Here is a 22040-nt window from a genome sequence, read left to right on the forward strand (position 1 = left end):
GAATCTGTTATTAGTGTATAATAATAATAATGTGAATCATTCTTCATATACATCATGTATAAATACAGAAGCTATAGAATGTATATCCTGTATAGAAACTGAACAAAAGGGAAACTTCTTCCTGCTTCCTTTCCAACTGATCATTGTATTGATCTTTTCTTTCAGATCAGACATTTAAAGATCAACAACTTCCTGAACTGTTGGTGTCCATTTTCCAGCTGACAGCAGGTTTATGTGTGAATCCTGATCTCTGGGTTCTTCAGTCCAACACTGGAACCAGAAGGTGTCGTCACCATCCGTGTGTCGCTGGGATCTGAAGATGATTCCTGCTCCATGTCTCCATCCACACAGAGATGTGAGTGGAGAACAGATGAAGTTCTGAAAGTCTTCCCACACTCGTCACATCTGAAAGAATTATTCTCATGAACTCGTTGGTGGTGATTAAGATGAGATTTGTCCTTGTAAGATTTTCCACATGTGTCACATTTATGAGGTCTTTCTGATGAGTGGCTGCTTTGGTGACGTTTTAAATCTGTATATGTTGTAAAAACTTTGTCACACTGGTCACAGGGACACACTTCATGTCCAGTGTGAGATCTCAGGTGTTCAGTGAGGCTTTTTTTCTGTTTATATACTTTCCCACAGTGGTCACAGCGATACAACTCTGTTCTGGAATGAGTCTTCATGTGACTCAATGATTGTGAACTTTGTGTAAAAGCCTTTCCACAATGATCACATCTGTACGCTTTGATTCCACGGTGAATGAGTACATGTTTACTGAGGTCTCCAGATTGACGAAAAGTCTTTCCACATTCCTCACATCTGTATGGTTTAGATTTTCTGTGGATACGTTGATGGCGTATTAAAGTGATTTTCTGAGTAAAGGCCTTCCCACATTCATCACACGTGTGAGGTTGCTCTCCACTGTGAACAAGCTGATGGAGTTTCAGGTTGCGTTTCTGAGCAAAAGCTTTTCCACACTCGTCACATTCAAACTGTTTAACTCCAGTATGAACAAGTTTGTGACTTATTAAGTTAGAATTGTGGTTAAAAGACTTTCCACACTGGTCACAGCTGAACGGTTTTTCTCCTGAATGGATTCTTTGATGTCTAGTGAGGTCTGATTTTAAGGTAAAGGCCTTTCCACACTGGTCACATGTATGTGGTTTAGCTTTAACTCCTGCTTGGCTCTGCTGTTGAACGCTTTGCTCTGTGGCTGAAGTTTTTCTCTTAGATTTGTTTCTCTGTTTTGGCTGAGCATCTTTGTCCTGAGAGCGTTGAGGTGTCACTTTGTTCTGGCTTCCAGAGTCCTGTAGAACAGTTAGAGATTAAACACAGAGAAAGAACCAAACAAACATTTGTTTCTAAATGTGTTCCCTAGAAAGAACAGTGGCTGTTAAAGATGAATCAGACATAGCATTAGGCATCAGTAAGAACTCAACCACAATAGAACATCCACATGGATGTCAGTAACTAAAGTTTACAAGCATAACATTGACCAAAGCATCACTTCCTCCACAACTCAGTGGATGGACATTAGCACTTGTCTCTGATCAAATGAAGGGATTTGAATCTTAATTACATTAAAGAGGACCAGGGTGCCAAGCATCCCTCGTTGATGTCGTGTATAAACTGTCTCATTAAAATAAAGGAACATTTGAGTCGCTGCCACTGTGAGTTGATCCTGCACCAATGAAAGAGAATAACCACACGTCTGCCGTGTAAACCTCTGGACCAGAGGATCAGCTGTCAGAACAAGGGATGCTAAATTTTGTGAACGCAAAGGGAGGAGAACACATTTCACTCCCTTCCCATAGCAGTTTACTAAGGGTGTAACAATTAGTCAACATTGTCGACAAAAATCGATAACAGAATTAGTCAACAACAATTGTATTTGTCGACAATTGTCAGTTACATCATCGCCGTCTTTTTCATGCTGTGGACAAAGCAGAACTTTTTTTTTATGAGGAGTGGCTCATCCACCTTCTATAGATCTTTGCTCAGAACTGTATGCACGTTACGGATGTGATTAGCTGGAGATATATCGTCAAAAACATTCCCACTGGTTAGAATATGTCGCTGTTACCGGGAGCTCAGCGCTGTCGACGCCGCTCACACACGCAGCTCTGCTCGTCACAGTCTACCTGAAGCTGTGACGAGCAGCGATCCATCACGCACCGTTACTTAGTTAAGACCAGACACCCAAGCAAGAAAGTGAACCAGTCTAAGTTAAAAAGTCAGCTCCAAACGAGCAAGTTGGATTTTGCCCACGTTGGCAGGTGATGTCACCTAACACGCCTCCGAGAATGTGAGCTCCTCCCTCTCCAACTATCGAACAGCTAAAACAACACAGCGGTTTAATATAGAATATATATTATACTTTATTGTCATACGTAAATGCAAACTGTACTACTGGATGCCCATACTGCACTAGGTTTTCTGCAGCTCGTGTTGGGAGTCACTGCTTGGAACCACGGACCCATTGTTTACTCACATAAGCTGTTAGCACTCCATGCTAATGCTACACCAGTTTATGCAGCGAGACCCGGTGTAGTATAAGGAGGAAACAATGGGGATGTTTACGGATTCGTGGCTCACAGCGCTAACAACGGACTCGGTTGTGGAAATGGACGGTTTACGCGGTGACAGACGACAGAGAGCGGTAAGCAGAAAGGAGAGAGTCTGGCTGTGTTTGTGCGGAAAGGAGGAGCTGTTGCTGCTGCTGGTTCTGCAGCAACGCTCACACACTTTTAACTATTGTGATTATTACACCTAAATATCCTGAATGATTAAATCATTAAGATTGATCTGGTTCATTTATAGTAATCAGAGAGATATTTATCAACCATAACTTTATGTAATTCATTAGACATAGATTCAGAAGTAGGGATGTAACGATTCACTCAACTCCCGATACGATTCGATTCACGATACTGGGTTCACGCTACGATTCTCTCGCGATTTATTTCACAAAAAGGGACTGCAGGCAAATGACTGAAAAATAGTCCTTTATTTTTTGGGGGGAAAAAAAACTAGAATATACTGTATTATTTTATTTTTCACTGTCAAAATAATCCCTTGATAAACTATTCAAAACAATGCAATTTAACTAAAAATAAATCTTGAATGAAATAAATAAAGGAATAATACAAATGAAGAAGAAGCCTATTAATTTAAATTCTGGTTCAATAGTAAACAATGCAAAACTGCATAATAGTTCTTTTTCTTTTTAAAACTGCAAAATGTATTTTCTTCTTTAACAGTTGGACTTTGAAAAAAAAAACAAAAACAGTCATTTCACTGATTTACGTCAGATATTTCTTTGGACCAGCAGAGGGCGCTGGTAACCCTGTGGTCGGTTGGCATGCAGATATTCTTGCAGTGAAGAAGAGATGCTATGCTCGCAGACACAGCTAATAGAAAAACGTAACTTTTACGTGAATATCTGTAATATTCACGTAATATTACAGATATTCTTACGGTGCTAAAGGGGTAAGGAATCATTTATAAACATGTTTAAGAGTAGAATGCCGCCAGAAAGAAAGTAGTAGCAGATTCCGCCAGCCGCGTACATTGCTGGACAAGAGAAGGGATAAATATATAGCGCTCTCTGGTGTTTAAAAAAAGTACTGCAATTTAATTTTCAAAGTATCGATGTCAATCATGATACCTATGAATCGATTTTTAACTGCCTTACGATTAATCATTACATCCCTATTCAGAAGCAATGGTTTATATTAAAAAGTAACACTAATGTAGTTATTTTTGCTTTTCATGTGTTTTTTTTATTTTTTTTAGAAAATATTTTATTTATTAATTAGGAAATAAATTAATTATATACAATAACACTAATGGAATGACCAATATGCACAAACTTTTTAATGTGTCAATGTAATTACTGAAGCAGATTCTAGTGTTGATGTATTCAATTTATTTATTGATTTTATTTGTCGTAATTTGCCCAAATTTAAAAGTATGTAGCAACATAGAGCAAATAATTGTAGGATTTGTCATCCAATTAGTCGATTAATTGTTTCAATATTCAAAGACTAGTCAACTATTAAAATAGTCGTTAGTTGCAGCCCTACAGTTTACACGCTTCAGTGTTTACAGCGACTTATGAGTTGGTAGTATGTCGTGATGCATCGAAAACACAACCCAGTTGAAACAGCGTGGTTTAGCACACGCTTACCTATAAACGAACCAACAAGTCCGTTGAGCGGCCGTATTCCAACACATCTGAGCACAAAAGCTTCTTCTAAGCAGAGGTTGAAATGGAGCATAGAGTGAAAACAGTGATGTGTTCACTCTCAGGTGTGATTTATGTTTGTGTGATGTGGACGTACAACCCCGTGTCCACACACAGATCCCTACACAGCAGCACGTTTCACAGAGATCCTCTGACCTTCATCAACACTCTATTTGGTCCTAAAGTCAAAGAATGGATGGAGAAGTCTGAGAGTAGAGATAGCAACAGACATGCGGCTCAAAGCTACATAACAGTTAGAGCCCACACCATTGAGACCATGATTGGGAAATGAAAAGTAGGCTTTACACGATCAGGATTTTTGTGCCGATCACCGATCAGCGAGTTTAAAAAAAAACAATCACCGATCTGATCATAATCACAATTCAGGTTGTTTTTTTTTTAGGTACCGACCAAATTCCTTCGGTACTACCTGATACAGATTCACAGAAAATCAAACGGTGCCATGTTTCAGGACCTAAACGCAGCCATGTGACTGTGACTGGGGGTTTCCACTGGATACGTCACTGATCCGGTTTTTCCCCGCTGTCCGTCGTCCGATAATCCCCACTGGTTGCATTTTGAGTGCGCCACGGTGCACTCCGGTTGGACAACTGTGACGTCACGAGACAGAGAAGTTCTCACGATATTTATATAATTGCACAAAAACGCAGTTAATGTTATTAGTTATAAACGCAACAATAAACAGGTCAGTGTTCCTAACAAAGGAGTACAAGAAGGTTGTATCATTTTTTATCAACAGCCAACAGAGAAGAGATAAAACTGAAGCATTAAAACATGAACTAAATCAAAGTTTCTGCAGTTTACAGTGAGTTACAGTGTGAGAGGAATCAATATAGTGAATGTGAATTTGTTTTTACACATTATGAGGTTTAAAGATTAAGATTAAGATTAAAGATTAAATCGGGGCTTTCACCTTTAATTGGCCATGTAATGATATTACATTAACGGAATTTGTCCTCTGCATTTAACCCATCCCTGAGGAGCAGTGGGCAGCCATTTTGCGGCGCCTGGGGAGCAGTTCGGGGTTAAGGGACTTGCTCAACATCCCACGGTGATGGCCCAGGTGAGGCTTGAACCGGCAACCCAGAGGGTTGCCGGTTTTGGTGATGTCGTTACTTGAAATATAATCTGAAGTGTTTTATTTTGAAAAGTAACCCGATATTTTATTGCGGAATACGTGCTTAATTTCCTGTTTAGCTTCATTTGCTCTGTGCTGATTGGTGCGTTGTGCTCCGGTGTCTGCCAGAAATAGAAGCCCTGCGTATATCTGGCAAAGGGCACCGGACTGTCGCAGCTGGGAAGGAGCAGAAATTAATACAGACTAAAATGGAAACCTATCAACTCTGGTGGAGCGGCGGAGACGTAACGCAGTGGAGCCAAATCCAGTGGAAATCGGGGGTTAGGGAGTGGAAGAGTGGAATAATTTACATGCAGAACTTGAACATAACATTCGTTCTCAGAGTGTGTGTGTGTGTGTGTGTCCCTTTAACTGCGAATGAATGCGCTGGTCGCTCGACCAGTGTGCGGAGTGAGAGAGCGTGTGTGCCCGGAGCAGATCAGTTATAAGCTGCATGTCTTTTTTAAGTGATTGACAAAAAAAAGGTTGCAGCTGTTGAATTAAACCGGAGTCCCATGTCATACTCAATGACTGCTGTGAAGCAACTCGGGAGATGAAGCTGTGGAGGCAGACCACACTGGAACTACGTGAAGCCTCCATCAGCATTAGCATTAGCATTACGAGCAAACACATATTTCCTGACTGTGGCATTACAAATCCTGCTGTTGCTTATAGTCTATATTCACAGGTGTACAGTGGAGCGCACACACGCGCACTTCTGTGTCCACCACCGCCCTGAAATGGACAGAAATCTCCAGTGTGAAAGTAAATGGGAGAGCATCGCTCGGCTCTAGGACTCTTTTGAAACATGCATAATAAACAAATAAACAAAACAAGCGCGCGCACATACAAACACACACAGTCTCCAGCTTTCAGAGCTGGAGACTGCTTCACTCCAGCTGAGAGACATTTTCACCGTTTGCTCATATGTTTTCACCTTTGTGCAGGAATTTGAGTGAAATAAAGCTGTGTCACGTTAAGCAAACAACTCTTCAGTGTAAATGAGATGGATAAAACAATGAAATGGCAGCATTCACAGAAAGTTTCATCACGACAATGACGTCATTGATCAGATTGGCGAATTAAGACGTTACAGCCAATCACATTAATTAATTCCGGCTCAAAGTTGAAAAATGTGAAAATGTTTCAAGCGACAACTCCCCCGGCCGTCACTGTCTGTAGAAACCAAGGCAACAGCCCCTCCCTCCTGGTACAGTGAGACGGCTGCAGCGGGACGTTGTACTCTTCCTCAATTTACCAGGGCAAAATTAAAGCGGTTAACTTCTTGAATAAGCCTTTATTCTGGGTGAACTCATACTTCAGTAACTCGGTAAGTTGATCATTTAAACCGTAAAAGATTTGCTGTTAAAGATGAGTGCTGTTAATGTACGGCTGGAAAAGAAGTGATCAGCCCTGTCACAGGCTCCGCACACATTCTGTTCCCTGCTCGTCACGTCACTGGAGCTGAATTGATGGAGTGACTAAAAAGCGCCACTATGTTCAAGTGACTCATCATGGCTGATTGAAGTGACTGCAGTCACAGTCGCGCTCGGTGTGAATGCACCTTAAAGCCTTATGAAAAGTTTTGTGCTCCAAACACCAGCCATATCTGAATCACACCAATTACACACTGTTAGAGTGGTACATTTGTTTTCATTCTTTATTTGTGAAGCTAAACACACACACACACTTCTCTTGATTTTGATTTATCCGTATTATTTTTTGCTAATCTGTTTTGTCACATTCTGTGTGTTTGCTTTATGTTTTAAACATGTTTCATGCATATTGTATGTAGAGCTGTAGTCATCCAAGGAAATGGTTGGTCAACCAAGACTATGGCACACGTAACGATTAGTTGACCAAAAAAAAAAACAGAGAATGAATGAGCAGGTTGAGGAGGACGAGGAGAAAGAAAAAGAGAGACAATTATTTTGTTTGGCTATTTGTGGTGCAGATTTACTTTTAAACACAGACCATTTATGATATGAACTATAGTCAAGCTTTGACCAGAACCTGACAAAGCAAAAGTGAAAGCTACAAGTTAGACAGACATTAGGTATTTATATCAGAGCCCAACCTCAAACCGACAATTAAAACCTAAAACCTTAATCCTTAAATCCTGTTAATGTCTACATCAGATCAGCGCACGGGAAAACAAAGGCACATCAAACACAGGTACGCAGTGCGCCCGCTGGGCCAGAGACAGTGGATCTATTAACATAATCCACGTATCAAATATGAGGATAATCCATGTTCTTGTGCAGAAAAAGGATTGGTTTAACATTGGAAGCTTGTTTCAAGCCTGTCTTAATTAGTTCCGTCTCTGTTCTCTGATCTGAGGACAGCGCACTGCGCAGCTGAAAAACAACACTTTCTTTTTTTTGCAGCACAGCACGCACTCACGCAGCTGTTGCTGGACATAGAATCATTGTTTAGGCATTAAATACATTATATTAATATTTAATCCTATTACCTGTATGAGTACAATGCATTTATTTTTATTACGGTATTGAAACTGATAACGTTGCTGGTCGACCAATTAAAATCTTGGTCGACCACGAAGGCATCGACCAATTAGTCACTAAATGACCAAAGTTGGCAGCCCTAGATTGTATGTATGAGAGTATGTGCATAGTGAGGGTGTGTTTGTATATACTCTATGTGTGTAAATCAAAGAGGAGGGAGGTCAGGAAGGAGAAATACATAAATACATTGTAAAAAAAATAAGGCTGGTTTAAAAAAAGAAAGAGAAGATGAGGAAGGGAAGAAGGAAGGAATAGAAAATAGAAGGAATGAAAAAGACAAAACAAGGAAAAAACGTTTATCTTTTGCTTCATGTTTTTTAAACTTGGACATGATTAATGATGACTGTAACTGAATGATTCTATTTTTTTTCTTATTGTGTGACCTGCTGATCTCAGTTGTAACCCTTTGTCAGCTGTTATAACTAAATCATTTTGCTTGCTGTTTGGTTCTGTGTATTTTGGAATTGTGTTTATGGGGTAAGGCTTCAATAGTTAATATACCTCATCCTTAACCCATTCAGTCAATATGTATAGACTTTTGTCTTTTCTGTGTAAAGCCTTGTTTTAATGAATGAACAAAGAATAAACTAAGTGTCTCACACTTTTACAGTCAAATTGGTTTAATCAACAAAGATTTGCTGCACATTTGTTGCTCTTTATTTGGAATTTTCTTCACTTTTTTATACAATATCGTGAGTTGACTATTTTGTTAAACACCTACTAACGGTAATTTCTTTATCAAGTTCGGTATTGTATTTTGCAGCATATAGGACACTATTTTTTTCTTTTAAAGATGAGGGTGTGGCCAATGTGTGGATTTTTCAATCAGTCACACACGTGTCCAGTGAAAGCAGATGTCGGGGGGCAGAATATTACCGAGTCTCCTACAGCAGAATGAATGAACTGTAACAGCCACTGAAAATCACTGAACGTTCAGAAACCAGCTTCAGATAATGTGGAGAAAGGAAAAGGGAAAGAACTTACAGCTTTAATAACAGGATGGTCCGTGTGCTGGACGGTGTCTTTTATTTAAATATGTATATACACACAATAGGATTGATGGTTCTTTAAATACAGCGGTGCTGGCTCGCATGTATTTACGTTCAGAAAAGCGTATAAAAAAAGCACACTAATATTTGAAATATAATCTCAGTCACTTTTTAATAGTAGGAATTAATAAACCGCATAAAGTTGTCAAATCACTGCGTTAGGTTTATCAGGAGCGATCACACACAGGACTGAGACTGACGTCACACACGCACATGTCGCACATGCACGCACACACACCTTAAGGTAAAAGGAAAGTTTATTTTTTGTTCGAAAAGCACTTTCTGTATTAACTCACTCAGTGCCATTGACGAGATAACTCGTCATTTGCATTTTTTACAGGGATTACTAGAAAACACCCTGGCGGAGGTCCCTCATCAATATCTAAGCTGTGGGGTGTTGTAGTGACCAACTGTGCCCTGAAGATGGCAGCAGTACATCTTTAGATGAGAGATTAGCCACTGATGCTACCCAGCAAAGGAGAAAGCAGCAGGAACGAGTGAGATTATTGCGCTACAGAGTGATATTGTGACGTATCCAGCAGCTCACAGCTCCACATACTAACACAGAACATGTGTAGACATGAGTACATTATTGATAATATTGAGATGGTGAGATAAAACCACCAACTAACCGGGCTAAACGGGTCATCACTGCGTGTCGGGAGGAGGGGTACAAAATACCCCCAGCCTGTGAGCCAGATAGCAGATTGTTTTTTGTTTTATATAAGGAAACGATGTTCAGATGTTATAGTTGTCACTAAAGCAAAAAATAGCTTTAAAGTCAATGACAGGGTTTTTTTTAGATTTGTGTAAAACTTGCTCTATTCAACAGCTGATTACAAAAGAACAAAACGATCCAGAAACAAATTCTTTTTTTTTTCCACGAAAGTAGAGGCTTCAGTCTTTCAGAATCTGGTGTCAGATTTCATACAGTCATAGTGGAAAATATTCTGTGGGTCCTTAAAATCAGTCAAAATGCTCAAAAACGGCTGGCACTGAGGGGGGTAGAAAATCTGAAAATGGCTGGCACTGAATGAGTTAACATTTGGAATTTTGAGTTTAATAAAAATGTGAGAATTACTTTAAGTTGTTATTTTCATGTGAATTAAAAGATGCACTTTTTTTAGTAAGCTTGGCCTGTGTTTTCAACCTAAATCATAAATTCTGTTGATTCAGGAAGAACATCCTGCTGCTGGCTCCACTGCCTTTTTATTTTTTTTATTGAATGCTACCTCTGACTCTGAATGCATTATTTTGTACTTTTAAATTCTTACTTGAAGTTTATTTTGGAATTTTGAGTTGAAGAGCAATACACATATATAAGGAATATGTAGGGATATGTAAACCAACATGTATAAGTTATTTTTAGTCAATTAATGGGGAGATAATCGATAACTGAATCAAAGTGGAGAAATGAATCGTTAGATTAATCGATGCATCAAACAAAAAAAAAAGCTAGATTAATCGTTTAAAAAATAATGGTTTATCCCAGCTATATTCCTGATGAACGACTGAATCACACCAGTGCTGATATTTCAGTTCAACAGCACTCGCTCTCGCGTGATATTGAAGGTTTTAAAATGTTAAACTTTGTGTTGAATTTGACTCTTTTCAATGTTAAATCCCTGCCTGGAGGCTTCTTAGTAGGGCTGCATGATTTGACAAAAAACGTAATTGTGATTTTTCTGACATATTGCGATTTCATTTACCATTTTTCAAATATTTTATACATTTAAATGCATATGCAGCATACAATGCTACAAAGAGTGAAAAATGTCTTGCTGCTTTTACATTACAAGACTACATTGTCACTTGCCAGTAAACATCTTCAAGATGGCACACATTAGAACATACATAATAATATTTATCATTTTTTTAAAGTAAATATTAGTTTTTAACTCCTGTGAGGAAACAAAATAAATAATAATAAATATAAACTCATAATTAAACAAAAATGTACGTCAAAAATAAAGTACACACAATTAAAAGGTAGATATAAGTTGTAGTGTCATGTATCATTCTGACTTCTCCTTTTTAATTATTTACAGTATATGTCATATAAAGATGTATGAGAACAGCATTAATGTCACCTGATTTCCTCTCAGGGATCAATGGTTTACTGAATCTGATCAGGTTTATTGATTAAGTTTTGATCAACTTAGTTTAAATTAACCTAATTTAAATGATCCTATCTTCTGTGTAATGTGGAATTAGACGAAATTAGACGAAAGTAACACCATGTAATACACTGAAGTTAAAAAACTAAAGAAAACAACTTTTTTAGGAAAACAACAAAACAAAACAATGTTCTGGCTAATAAGCCATACACTCTCTAAATAGAAAAAAACAATATTACATTTTTTATTGCTTAATTAAAAAAAAAAAAAAAAATCAATTAAGTATAAACTTTGATTGCTTTCATTATTGTGTTTCATTAGTTAAGTTTTTATTAATTCATTATTTAAACATGCATTTTACTATAGCTCTGATGAGTTATTAGAATGTACCATTCGAATAACGTTGTTCCAATGGACTTTTACTTTGTAAACCGGAAGTTCCCACTGAAATGGTTGTACTTGAGGTAGCTTGCTGACTGTGAATGTTTACCTACGAGGCACGGACAAAAAGCTGGAATAAAACGAACTAAAGTACAGCACGAACTGAGTTATTCTTAGTTAGCCAGGCAAAACAGTTCGAACGCTGAGCAGGTGAAGATGATTAAAGCTGATCACGTTCTCACCTTCACGGACGGAGCTTCACAGACACAGCAAAGTGAAACTGGCACTAGAGGTTCTGTAGTTAGGAGTTAGTGATGATTTGCCTTGTTTTAGAGGGTGTTTGTGATGGTTTAAGATGAGCTTAATGCAGCCATGACAGGAGGAGGGAGGGTGGTGATAGCTTCTTTCGTTTTTCTGTAATCAGCAGTTGAATAGAGGCAAGTTTCACACTAATTGCCAGTTTGTGACAAAAAGCTGAGAAAAAAAGCTTTTTCCTAAAAAACCTGTCAGTGACTTATTAGGTGCACCGCCCTCCCTTCTCCTGTCCTGGCTGCATTAAACTCATCTTAAACCAACACAAACACCCTTTAAAACAACGCAAATCATCACTGACTCCTAAATACAGAGCCATCAGTGACCGTTTCACTTTGCTGTGCCTGTGAAGCTCCATCGCTCTGAGTCAGATCTAAGTGTTTACATGTTGCTACATAGTGAAGGTCACCTGATTACTGCAGCTTCTCTCACGACGCATCTGCCACTACACCTAACTACTGACATTAGAGAAGTTTATTGAAAGTTAGGCAGGTACACGTGGATGGACTGGTGCGTATGAATTTAGAATGGTTCCCTCCCTCCAACCCCAAAACACACACCAAACAACAGAAATATGAAAATGACTCAAAATACACAAAACTAAATATTTAAACAACAAATACACAAAAGACAGCAGAAATGCAAAAAACTACACTAAAAAAGATACAAAATGACTCCAGAATCACACTACAAATGCAACAAAAAACAATAATTATACAAAAAAATGCACAAATGACGTAAAACTAAAAAAACTAAACATTTATACAGGAAGTACACAAAACAACAACAGAAATGCACAAAAATATACAAAAGTCTCCAAAAACACACAAAATGACTCTAAAAAACATATATTACAGAAAAATACACCAAACAACAACAAAAATATGAAAATGACTCAATACACAAAACTAAATATTTATACAAAAATACACTAAAATGACAACAGAAATGCACAAAACTACATTAAAAAATTTTAAAAAACCACAAAATTACTCCAGAATAACACTACAATGGCAACGACAAACAATAATTAAAACAAAAAATATAAAAATGAGTAAAAAAAACCCAACACATTCATCATACGCATGTCTCATAGAATTAAACCAGGGAAATTGCACACGTTATTTTACTTTGCACCTGCAAATATACCCCTTAATAATGCTACAGAGTATGTTGTTGTTATGCCCGTAATTGACAACTCTCCTTAAGCGCCCATTATATGAATGCATACTTCCGACGGGCACTGTACTAGTAAAACAAAACATGCATTCCAAAAAAAAAAGCTAAAGTGCATTAAAGGGGAGGTATGATGAAAAATCACTTCTAATGGTTTTGCTACAGTGATATACATCCTTTAGCCTCATTCAGAGAGACAAAGTGTAAAAAGTTCTGTTTCCTCCCTCTCTTGTTATTCCACATTTTGTAAAAAGTCAGCTCCAAACGGGACAGTTAGACTCTGCCCACGTTGGCAGGTGACGTCACCTAACACACCTCCTAGAATGTGAGCTCCTCCCTCTAAAACTATCTAACAGCTAAAACAACACTGCGGTTTAATATAGAATATATTAGGGATGTAACAATTCACTCAACTCCCGATACGATTCGATTCACGATACTGGGTTCACGATACGATTCTCTCACGATTTATTTTACCAAATGGGACTGTACTTAAATGACTGAAAAATATTCCTTTATTTTTTTGGGGGAAAAAAAACTATTCAAAACAATGCAATTTAACTAAAAATAAATCTTGAATGAAATAAATAAAGGAATAATACAAATGGAGAAGCCTATTCATTTAAATTCTGGTTCAATAGTAAACAATACAAAACTGCATAATAGTTATTTTTCTTTTTAAAAGTGCAAATGAAAATGAATTTTGTGACTTAACAATTGGACCTTAAAAAAAAAAACAGTCTGCACTGTATTTGCGTCAGATATTTGTTTGAACCAGCAGAGGGCGATGGTAACCCAGTGGTCGGTTGGCATGCAGCTAAGTGCAGTGAAGAAGAGATGCTATGCTAGCAGAGTTAATAGAAAAACGTGACTTTTACAGATATTCACGTAATAGTACAGATATTCTTTCGGTGCTAAAGGGGTAAGGAATCATTTATGAACGTGTTTAAGAGTAGAAGGCGGCCAGAAAGAAAGTATTAGCAGATTTCGCCCGCCGCCATTACTTCTGGATATGTCTGCATCAAATGTCTGTGGTCCATAAACAGCACATCCAATGTTTTTTTTTCTGCCAAATCACACAATTTGCTAGTCAGCATGTCAGCGTTACAGACACCGAAGAATTATTAAGCGCTTAAACGGAGGAGAAGTACGCTCCCCCCTCCCGCCCAGTGCACGGACACACACAGTCAGCTGTGTTAGTGACTGTCTGTCAGAAGCTCAGTGCAGATGTCTGTCTGTAAAACTCTATCAGTTAATGAGTGTTGAAGCACTGAGAAATGTTTGAGAAAACACTGCATGTGTTTCTCTTCTATAACTAACTAACTATGCCGCTGCGCTATAGCAGAGATCTGCTACTGTAGCTAACAGGGCTGTTTCCACACTCTTAAAGAGACAGTGTCCTGAATGTGATTTACTTTAAATACTACTTTCAACAACTCAGAGCTGCCCTGAAAAAAGCAACACGACATAATTTAATCACATTTCAGCCTTAATGAAGGAAAAAGTCAAAAGTGACACAAAATGTTGTTATTGTGCTGCTAGTGATTAATAAAAGGGTCTTTGTGGCTCCACTGACTTTGACCCATTATTGTTTTTCTTGTAAAACTATTGATAAAAATAAATGGTTTATATCACCTATTGTCATTTTGAGAAAAAATATAGTGATATGAATATTGGTCCATATCACCCAGGCCTAATGTAACCAAAGCAGTAATGTTTTTATCTTGTAAAGGATATGATTGTCTAAACTGTGTGAAATGAGGCGTTCAAACACTGCTTAAAGTAGGATTTTATTAATATGAGTGTGTTACCTCAATAACAAATAGAAATCACTAGACTGATATGCTGCCTTGTTATGTAGCAAGTGTTGCTAATGCTACACCAATTTTATTTTTGTATCTTTCTGTTGTGTTTTTGTATAATTATTGTTTTTGTTGCCATTGTAGTGATTCTGAAATCATTTTGTGTATTTTTTTGTATAAATATTGTTTAGTTTTTGTTTTATTTTACTCATTTAGTATATTTTATTATAAATACTGTGTGTACGTGTGTGTGTGTGTGTGTGTCTACATCCATCTACTCCGTGCACGCGCATCAGCCGTGTGTGTGTGTCTACATCCGACTCTGTGAACGCGCATCAAATAAATAAATACCTTGTGTGTTCCCGTGAAAGTTTGAGATGCTGATGTTACAACCCTGCTGTTGGCCCTGCTGTTGGGAGGAATATGCAAAACGGACTGTGACAGCACTCGTCTGCGATTGGTGGCTTCCTCTTCTCCTATGCAAATTCTCCTGTGCTGCTCCTTCTTCAGGATTGGTCTTCTTCTTCCTCCACCTGCACTTGGAGCCAATCAGCAATCATTCCTCATCAGTCTCCACAGTTAAAAGGATCGCTGGAACATTTGCTCAGGGGGAATCTGACTAGCAGGTTGCCCCACTTTGAGTGTTCATGTGACTTGCCTCTTTCGATAGTAATTAGACTAGATTAGAAGACTTAGTAGGATTCAGCTGTGTTGTGCTTTACTGTTACCGGGTTGTTGCATTTTTGTACACAATTAGGTTCTGTTTTGATTGTTATCTGTACATTTTGAGATTGCTCCCTTTGTTAAACTCCCTCTTTGTAGGTGAATCTTTAAGTTTGTTGAATTCCCTCTTTGCAGGTGACTCTTTAAGTCATTGCTCCCTTTGTTAAAACTTCATAATAAATTGTCTTGGTTTACCTTTTTATATCTGTGTTATGTTACTTCTTCCCTCCTAGACAAAAGAGGAATGTAACACTGATAACAAAACTCCATAGACATTGTAGCGCCAATCAGAAAAGTAACAAAACTGCACAAAACAAAACGTAAAGCTCCAAACTAAATAAGTGAGTAAGTAAATTAAAGTATTATCTACAATTCGGCTGTCTTTTTTTAAAAAACAAAAATAATTTTTTACTTTTGAATCGAGTGGTCAGAGCTTAGCTTCTATGCACAGCACCACAGAGAATCTGCAGTTTTCCAGATGGAGAATTGATTGTGTTGGGAAACGTCTCTCTAAAAGACTCACCAGTGGCTGATGGTTTCAAACAATCTATTCAAAGCGCCGTGTCTCGGTCAAAACAATCTTCTTCTTTATCGCTCGTGTGTTTACAGCTGCTTAGCTGTGTCCGCAGCGATTGGCTCTGGCCGCACACGTGACTCTTGCTCTTACTCTTGAGCTGTGCAGTGAAGATGGTGCGCTAGTGCCCCCTCACACCCTGAGGTCAAAAGTTGAATAGGTTTCATTTCGGGGCCGTCCAGAAGTGAAATAAAATTAAAATAAACATTTTGAAATGACCAAATTACTCCAAAATAACAGATACACACACTCGGGATATTTAGAACCCGAGTCGACCGAGTTCCAGGTATAACTCGCACCGCGTCGGGGAGATATTTGCTCCACACATATCCACACACACACACATCCACACAGACATCCCTTGCTTTTTAGTTAGATAAGAGATCTCAGCGGACCCCTGGCTCTGTTCACCTGTAGCTTTAGCATTAGCTTGATTACTAGCTTCTAGGGATGTAACGATTAATCGTAAGGCAGTTAAAAATCGATTCATAGGTGTCACAGTGCAGATCGGTACTGTGAAAATTGAATCGCAGTACTTTTTTTTTTAAACAGCAGAGGACGCTATATATTTATCCTTCTCTTGTCCAGAAGTGTTGGCGGGGGGCAGAATCTGCTACTACTTTCTTTCTGGCCGCCTTCTACTCTTAAACATGTTCATAAATGTTTCCTTACCCCTTTAGCACCCAAAGAATATCTGTAATATTATGTGAATATCTGTAAAAGTCATGTTTTTCTATTCGCTCTGTCTGCTGGCATAGCTTCTCTTCTTCACTGCAAGAATTTCTGCATGCCAACCGACCACTGGGTTACCAGCGCCATCTGCTGGTCCAAATAAATCTGACGTGAATACAGTGAAATTACTGTTTTGTTTCTTTTATTTAAAAGTCCAATTGTTAAGGCACAAAATATATTTTCAGTTGCACTTTGAAAAAGAACTATTATGCAGTTTTGCATTGTTTACTATAGAACCAGAACTTAAATGAATAGGCTTCTTCATTTGTAATATTCCTTTATTTACTTCATTCAAGATTTATTTTTAGTTAAATTGCATTAATATTTTATCAAGGGATTCTTTTGACAATGAAAAATAAAGGAAAATAGTACAGTATTTTCCCCCCCCCAAAAAAGGAATATTTTTCAGTTATTTGTCTACATTGTCCCATTTTGTAAAATAAATTGTGAGAGAATCGTATCGTGAACCCAGTATCGTGAATTGAATCGTATCGGGAGTTGAGTGAATCGTTACATCCCTACTAGCTTCAAATGCTGCACAATGAGTGGTGGTTTATTAAATGTTGAATGACAGTGTTTTGTTTGCAGCTCCACCAAGGCTTATTTCCGCATTACAAGAAGTACAAAATGCGATCCTTTGCTCTCTTTTTTTGTGTAAAACTGCCGAACTGGAAATCAATTTTCAGATTAGGGATGTTCCAATCAGAAATTTTTGCCTCCAAGTCCAAGTCCTTTGATTTTGAGAATTGGTCGATACCGAGTCCCGATCCGATACTTCTATAATACATTAAAAAAACGCCCTGCATTTAACTTGCTCTGCTGACCAAACAACAGACAGGGCTCCTCGTCTTTATGACACATGTTCTTCTGTGTCATGTTCTACTAGTTCTGTAGCTTCCGAGCTTTCTTATTCAGTTACACCGTAACCATGGTAACCAGAGCGCTACGGTTTACCTTCGCAGTGCAACATTGAAAAGGCTCCGGTCTGACGCGGCGCAGCTTAGCGTTCCGAATGTTGTGTAATCAATATACCAGTACGGTGGTGTAATAAAAACGTATAACATAACAAAAATATATCCCAGTATTTGATATGAACAGTATACCGCCCACCCCTATAATGATAATAAATATACATATAAATCCAAGTCCTGATAGGGAGATAACGTCCGATTCAGATCGAGTCCGAAACCACATGATTGGGTCCGATTTCTGATCACGTGATCGGGACATCCTTAGTTCAGATGTTATAGTTTTCAAAAAAGCAAAAAAAAAAAAAATGCTTCAATGTCACTGACAGATATTTTTTTTAGAAAATGCTTGTTTTTTCAGCTTTTTGCTCTGAAACTAGCAATTTGTGTAAAACTTGCTCTATTCAACTGCTGATTACAAAAGAATGAAACAAGCTACAATGAATGAAGTAGAGACTTTAATCTTTCAGAATCTGTCAGATTTCAGATTGTCATAGTACAAAATATTATGTGGGTCTTTAAAAATCACCTTAAATGCTCTAAGGTGTAGAAATTCTGAAAATGGCTGGCACTGAATGAGTCAATGTCTCTCATGTTGGTCTTGTCTATTATTTTCTTTGACAGGCATGCTGTGAAATGCATGTTGCATGGGAAAATATATAGATTTATGTTTTAAAAAATATTATATACTGTATGCGTGTTTTTGAAAAACTAAATTTGGTTGGTTGAACTAGAAAAAAGTGGGTCGCGATTTATTGATCGTAGCATAAAGTGGGTCCCAGGGTGAAACCAATTGAGATTGAGAACCCCTGGTTCACAGGATACGAGAAAACATTTTGCCTAAGTTATTGCTATTTAATTACAGCATTAATGGTTATTTGTATTCATAAAAAAAAATTTAAAAAATCATTAGTAATTAAACAGTTTTTGTTAATATCTCTTCTGTAGTACTTAGAGGGGAAAAAAATAACGATTGCCTGTGGTTTTACTAGAGTGATTTTTTAAGAAGCTATTGCTATTTCATGATAGTACTAATGGTACTATCACTGGTGAGTCTTTTACCGACAATTTTACCATTTTTTAAACCAGGGGTCCCCAATCCTGGTCCTTAAGGGCCACTTTCCAGCATGTTTTAGATGTTTTCCTCTTCCAACATACCTGATTCAAATTATTAACTCATCATCAAGCTCTGCAGAAGCCTGATAACGATCCTGTTCATTTCAATCAGGTGTTGTGGAAGAGGGAAACATCTAAAACATGCTGGATAGTGGCCCTTGAAGACCAGGATTGGGGACCCCTGGTTTAAATCATAACTGTCCGTGTAATTGCTCACTAACGCGCTGTTTCACTAGAGTCAGTATTGAACTCAATCCGTTCAATACTCCATCTGGAAAACTGGAGATTCTCTGTGGTACCGCACATGGAAATTAAGCTCTGACCTCTCGATTCAAAGGTAAACAAGCCGAATTGTAGATAATACTTTAATTTACTTACTTACTCATGTAGTTTGGAGCTTTACATTTTGTTTTGCGCAGTTTTGTTGTTTTTCTGATTGGCGCTAAAATGGCTATGGAGTTTGGTTATCAGCGTCTCAAACATTTCACGGGAACACAGTATTTATTTATAACAAAAATATACTAAATGAGTAAAATAAAATAAAAAACTAAACATTTATACAACAAAAATCAAAAATGACTCCAGAATCAGTCTACAATGGCAACTAAAAACAATTATACAAAAAATGCACAGACAACTGAAAGATAAAAAATACACGACTCCAAAAAACATATATTACAGAAAAATACAACAAAATATAAAAATGGCTCAAAATACACAAAACTAAATATTTACACAAAAAATACATAAAATGACTACAGAATCACACTACAATGGCAACAAAAAACAATAATTATACAAAAAATGCACAAAAACACAGCAGAAAGATACACAAATACACATAATGACTCCAAAAAACATACATTACAGAAAAATACATTAAACAAAAAAAAAAAAAAAACAAATACATTTTTCATGCATATGTCCAATACAACTTTTCGTGGTGACATCACCATCCGGGATATTTGCCTTAGCAATGCCCTCTGCCATCTTAAGAGGGGTTTACATTTGCCTGACAACCGCTATTTACACTATTTACCGCGGACAACACGGAGGTTTTACTCAATGTTGTACGAATATTTCAGCAGATTAGAGTCAAAGGCCAAGCACCGATATGAAGGGAAGTTACATCCGGTTGGTTTGAAATCATGTCCATACCAAGCACCTCAAACTTCATGGAAAAACAACCTGACAACATGGCCAGATCGCCAATGGCCTGATATTTATGAGTAGCTCATTAACAGCCCTGGCGTCTACACAATGGAGAAGATCAGGACTTACAAAAGCTGGGATGCATATATTTTCTTTAAGGTAGGCTTATGTATGCGTTTGTGTCTATATAGGCCTGTGTCCTCATGATAAACGGCTCGCTACACAATGTGGCTATGCTAGGCTAGCGCTGCTAATAATAATGATAATAATAATAATAATAATAATACAGCCTAAAATAAAACATAAATGGGTATATGAAGCACATTTGTTTATTTAAATACAAGTCAACACATTGCATATTTACTGTTAATTTCACGTTGATTGTCTTCAACTTAGACATACTAGCCATAAACATTTCAGTCATTACTGAATAAATTACAATTTAAATGTAGGCTAATTCATAATCAATGTCGTAAAATCAGTCAGGAAGAAATTAGATCCCCATAATACACAACCGACCATTAACAAAATGTCTACTGCAAACATGCGACCACTTTGACTTTGGGCTCCATGTAGTTCCATCTACGTTTGTTCACCTCAGTGCTTGGATACATAATTGCCGTTTCTGGCCTTTTTCTGTCAGTATTTTGTTAAAGTCTATGTTTTCCTTCAGCCAGGCGTGGTTATGACAACCAAATACTACACAGGATTTGGGCATTATACGATAAAAATCATCCAGACTGCGAAATCTCCACCGTGATATCAGCGGTAAATAGCGGTTGTCAGGCAAATGATTACCGCTCTTAAAATGGCGGCGCGCGTTGCTAGGTCAAGTGCTGACGTCACGCGAAAAGCGGTATAGAATTAAACCAGAAAAATCGCACCCACATTTTGCAAACGCAAATATACCCTTTTATAACACGACAGAGTATGTACACCTCTTTGTACATCCAACCTACAAACACATACTCATTTGGCCATAAGTGACAACTCTACTAATCCTCCCACATGAGTGCATACTTCCGACGGGCACTGTACTAGTGTGACTGAATGTAAGTGAACGGAAGTGGGTCACCAGTTAAACTAGTCTCCAGTGTGTGTGTAACAGCGGATGAACATGGTGAGTGAGTGAGTGAATGAATGGAAACACACGGAGTGTTCTAACCTCTTCCTTCACAGAACCTTGATCTGCGGCACAGGACGGAAACTCCTCCGTTTCTTCTTTGGAGCTTTTCTCCAACTTTGGAGCAAACATTCCGTCCCACAGATGGTCGTGATGACGAAGCTCCTCCAGCACAGCTTTCCTCCTGCAGCCTTCATCATCATCATCGTCATCATCATCACTGTCCGTCTCACCCAGCTTCACTTCCCTCCATAATATTTCTTCTTTTTCTTCTTCTTCCAGTTTGACGGTAGTCATCATCCAGCTCTGTCCGTCCTCCATTTTACTGCTTTGTTCCTGACCCTAGCTGGTTGCCAGATACAGTCAACGATTCCCCGCATGAAATATGTTGAATATCCACGGAAAGGCCCCCCCAAAAAAATTCGTTCATCATCCATTTAAAACATAAATATTCCCTTTGACAAACTTTATTCACGGTTTTCCCACTAAGTTAGTTTTTAGTAATCTCACAATCAGCCGAAAAATAAAGAACCTGGCAACCACTCGCAACTTTTTTTGCTGACGTCACAACCAACTTTTTATAAACGTTATTGACCAAACCAGTTAGAAAAAATGTGTCGAATTATTATTTAAGAGGGAATAAAGTAGTTCCAGCCTGAAAGATTTGGTCTGAAAAGATGTAATGAAGAAACATGAGCAGTGAGAGAAAAGTCACTGTACAGCACATTAAATCCACATTTGCTTTTACTTTATTTAGTTAAAAAAGGAAAAGAATTAAAGCAGGCATTGAACCGTCATGTTTTTCTTCTTCTTTTGAAAAGTAATTATATTTTAAAAGGTATTCCTTCTGAAAATATTGTAACATCCCTGCAGTTGTGTTATAGTTGTATTGTTCAATGTTAA

The 22040-nt window shown here is 37.9% G+C and overlaps 1 protein-coding gene across 1 annotated transcript; it reads right to left on the minus strand.

Annotated features, from left to right (window-relative positions):
- Positions 1 to 242: 242 nt before the first annotated feature.
- On the minus strand, positions 243 to 21336 carry LOC114472494 (zinc finger protein 239-like; the record flags this gene model as incomplete). The annotated part of the gene is made up of 2 exons (XM_028461798.1): positions 21180 to 21336; positions 243 to 1310 (listed from the first exon to the last, which is right to left on the minus strand). Coding segments are annotated over exons 1-2 (1158 nt in total), but the record flags the coding sequence as incomplete, so codon positions are not given.
- Between the last annotated feature and the right edge of the window lie 704 nt (positions 21337 to 22040).

The sequence above is a fragment of the Gouania willdenowi genome, chromosome 11 (genome assembly GCF_900634775.1).
Source record: "Gouania willdenowi chromosome 11, fGouWil2.1, whole genome shotgun sequence".
Lineage (NCBI taxonomy): Eukaryota > Metazoa > Chordata > Actinopteri > Blenniiformes > Gobiesocidae > Gouania > Gouania willdenowi.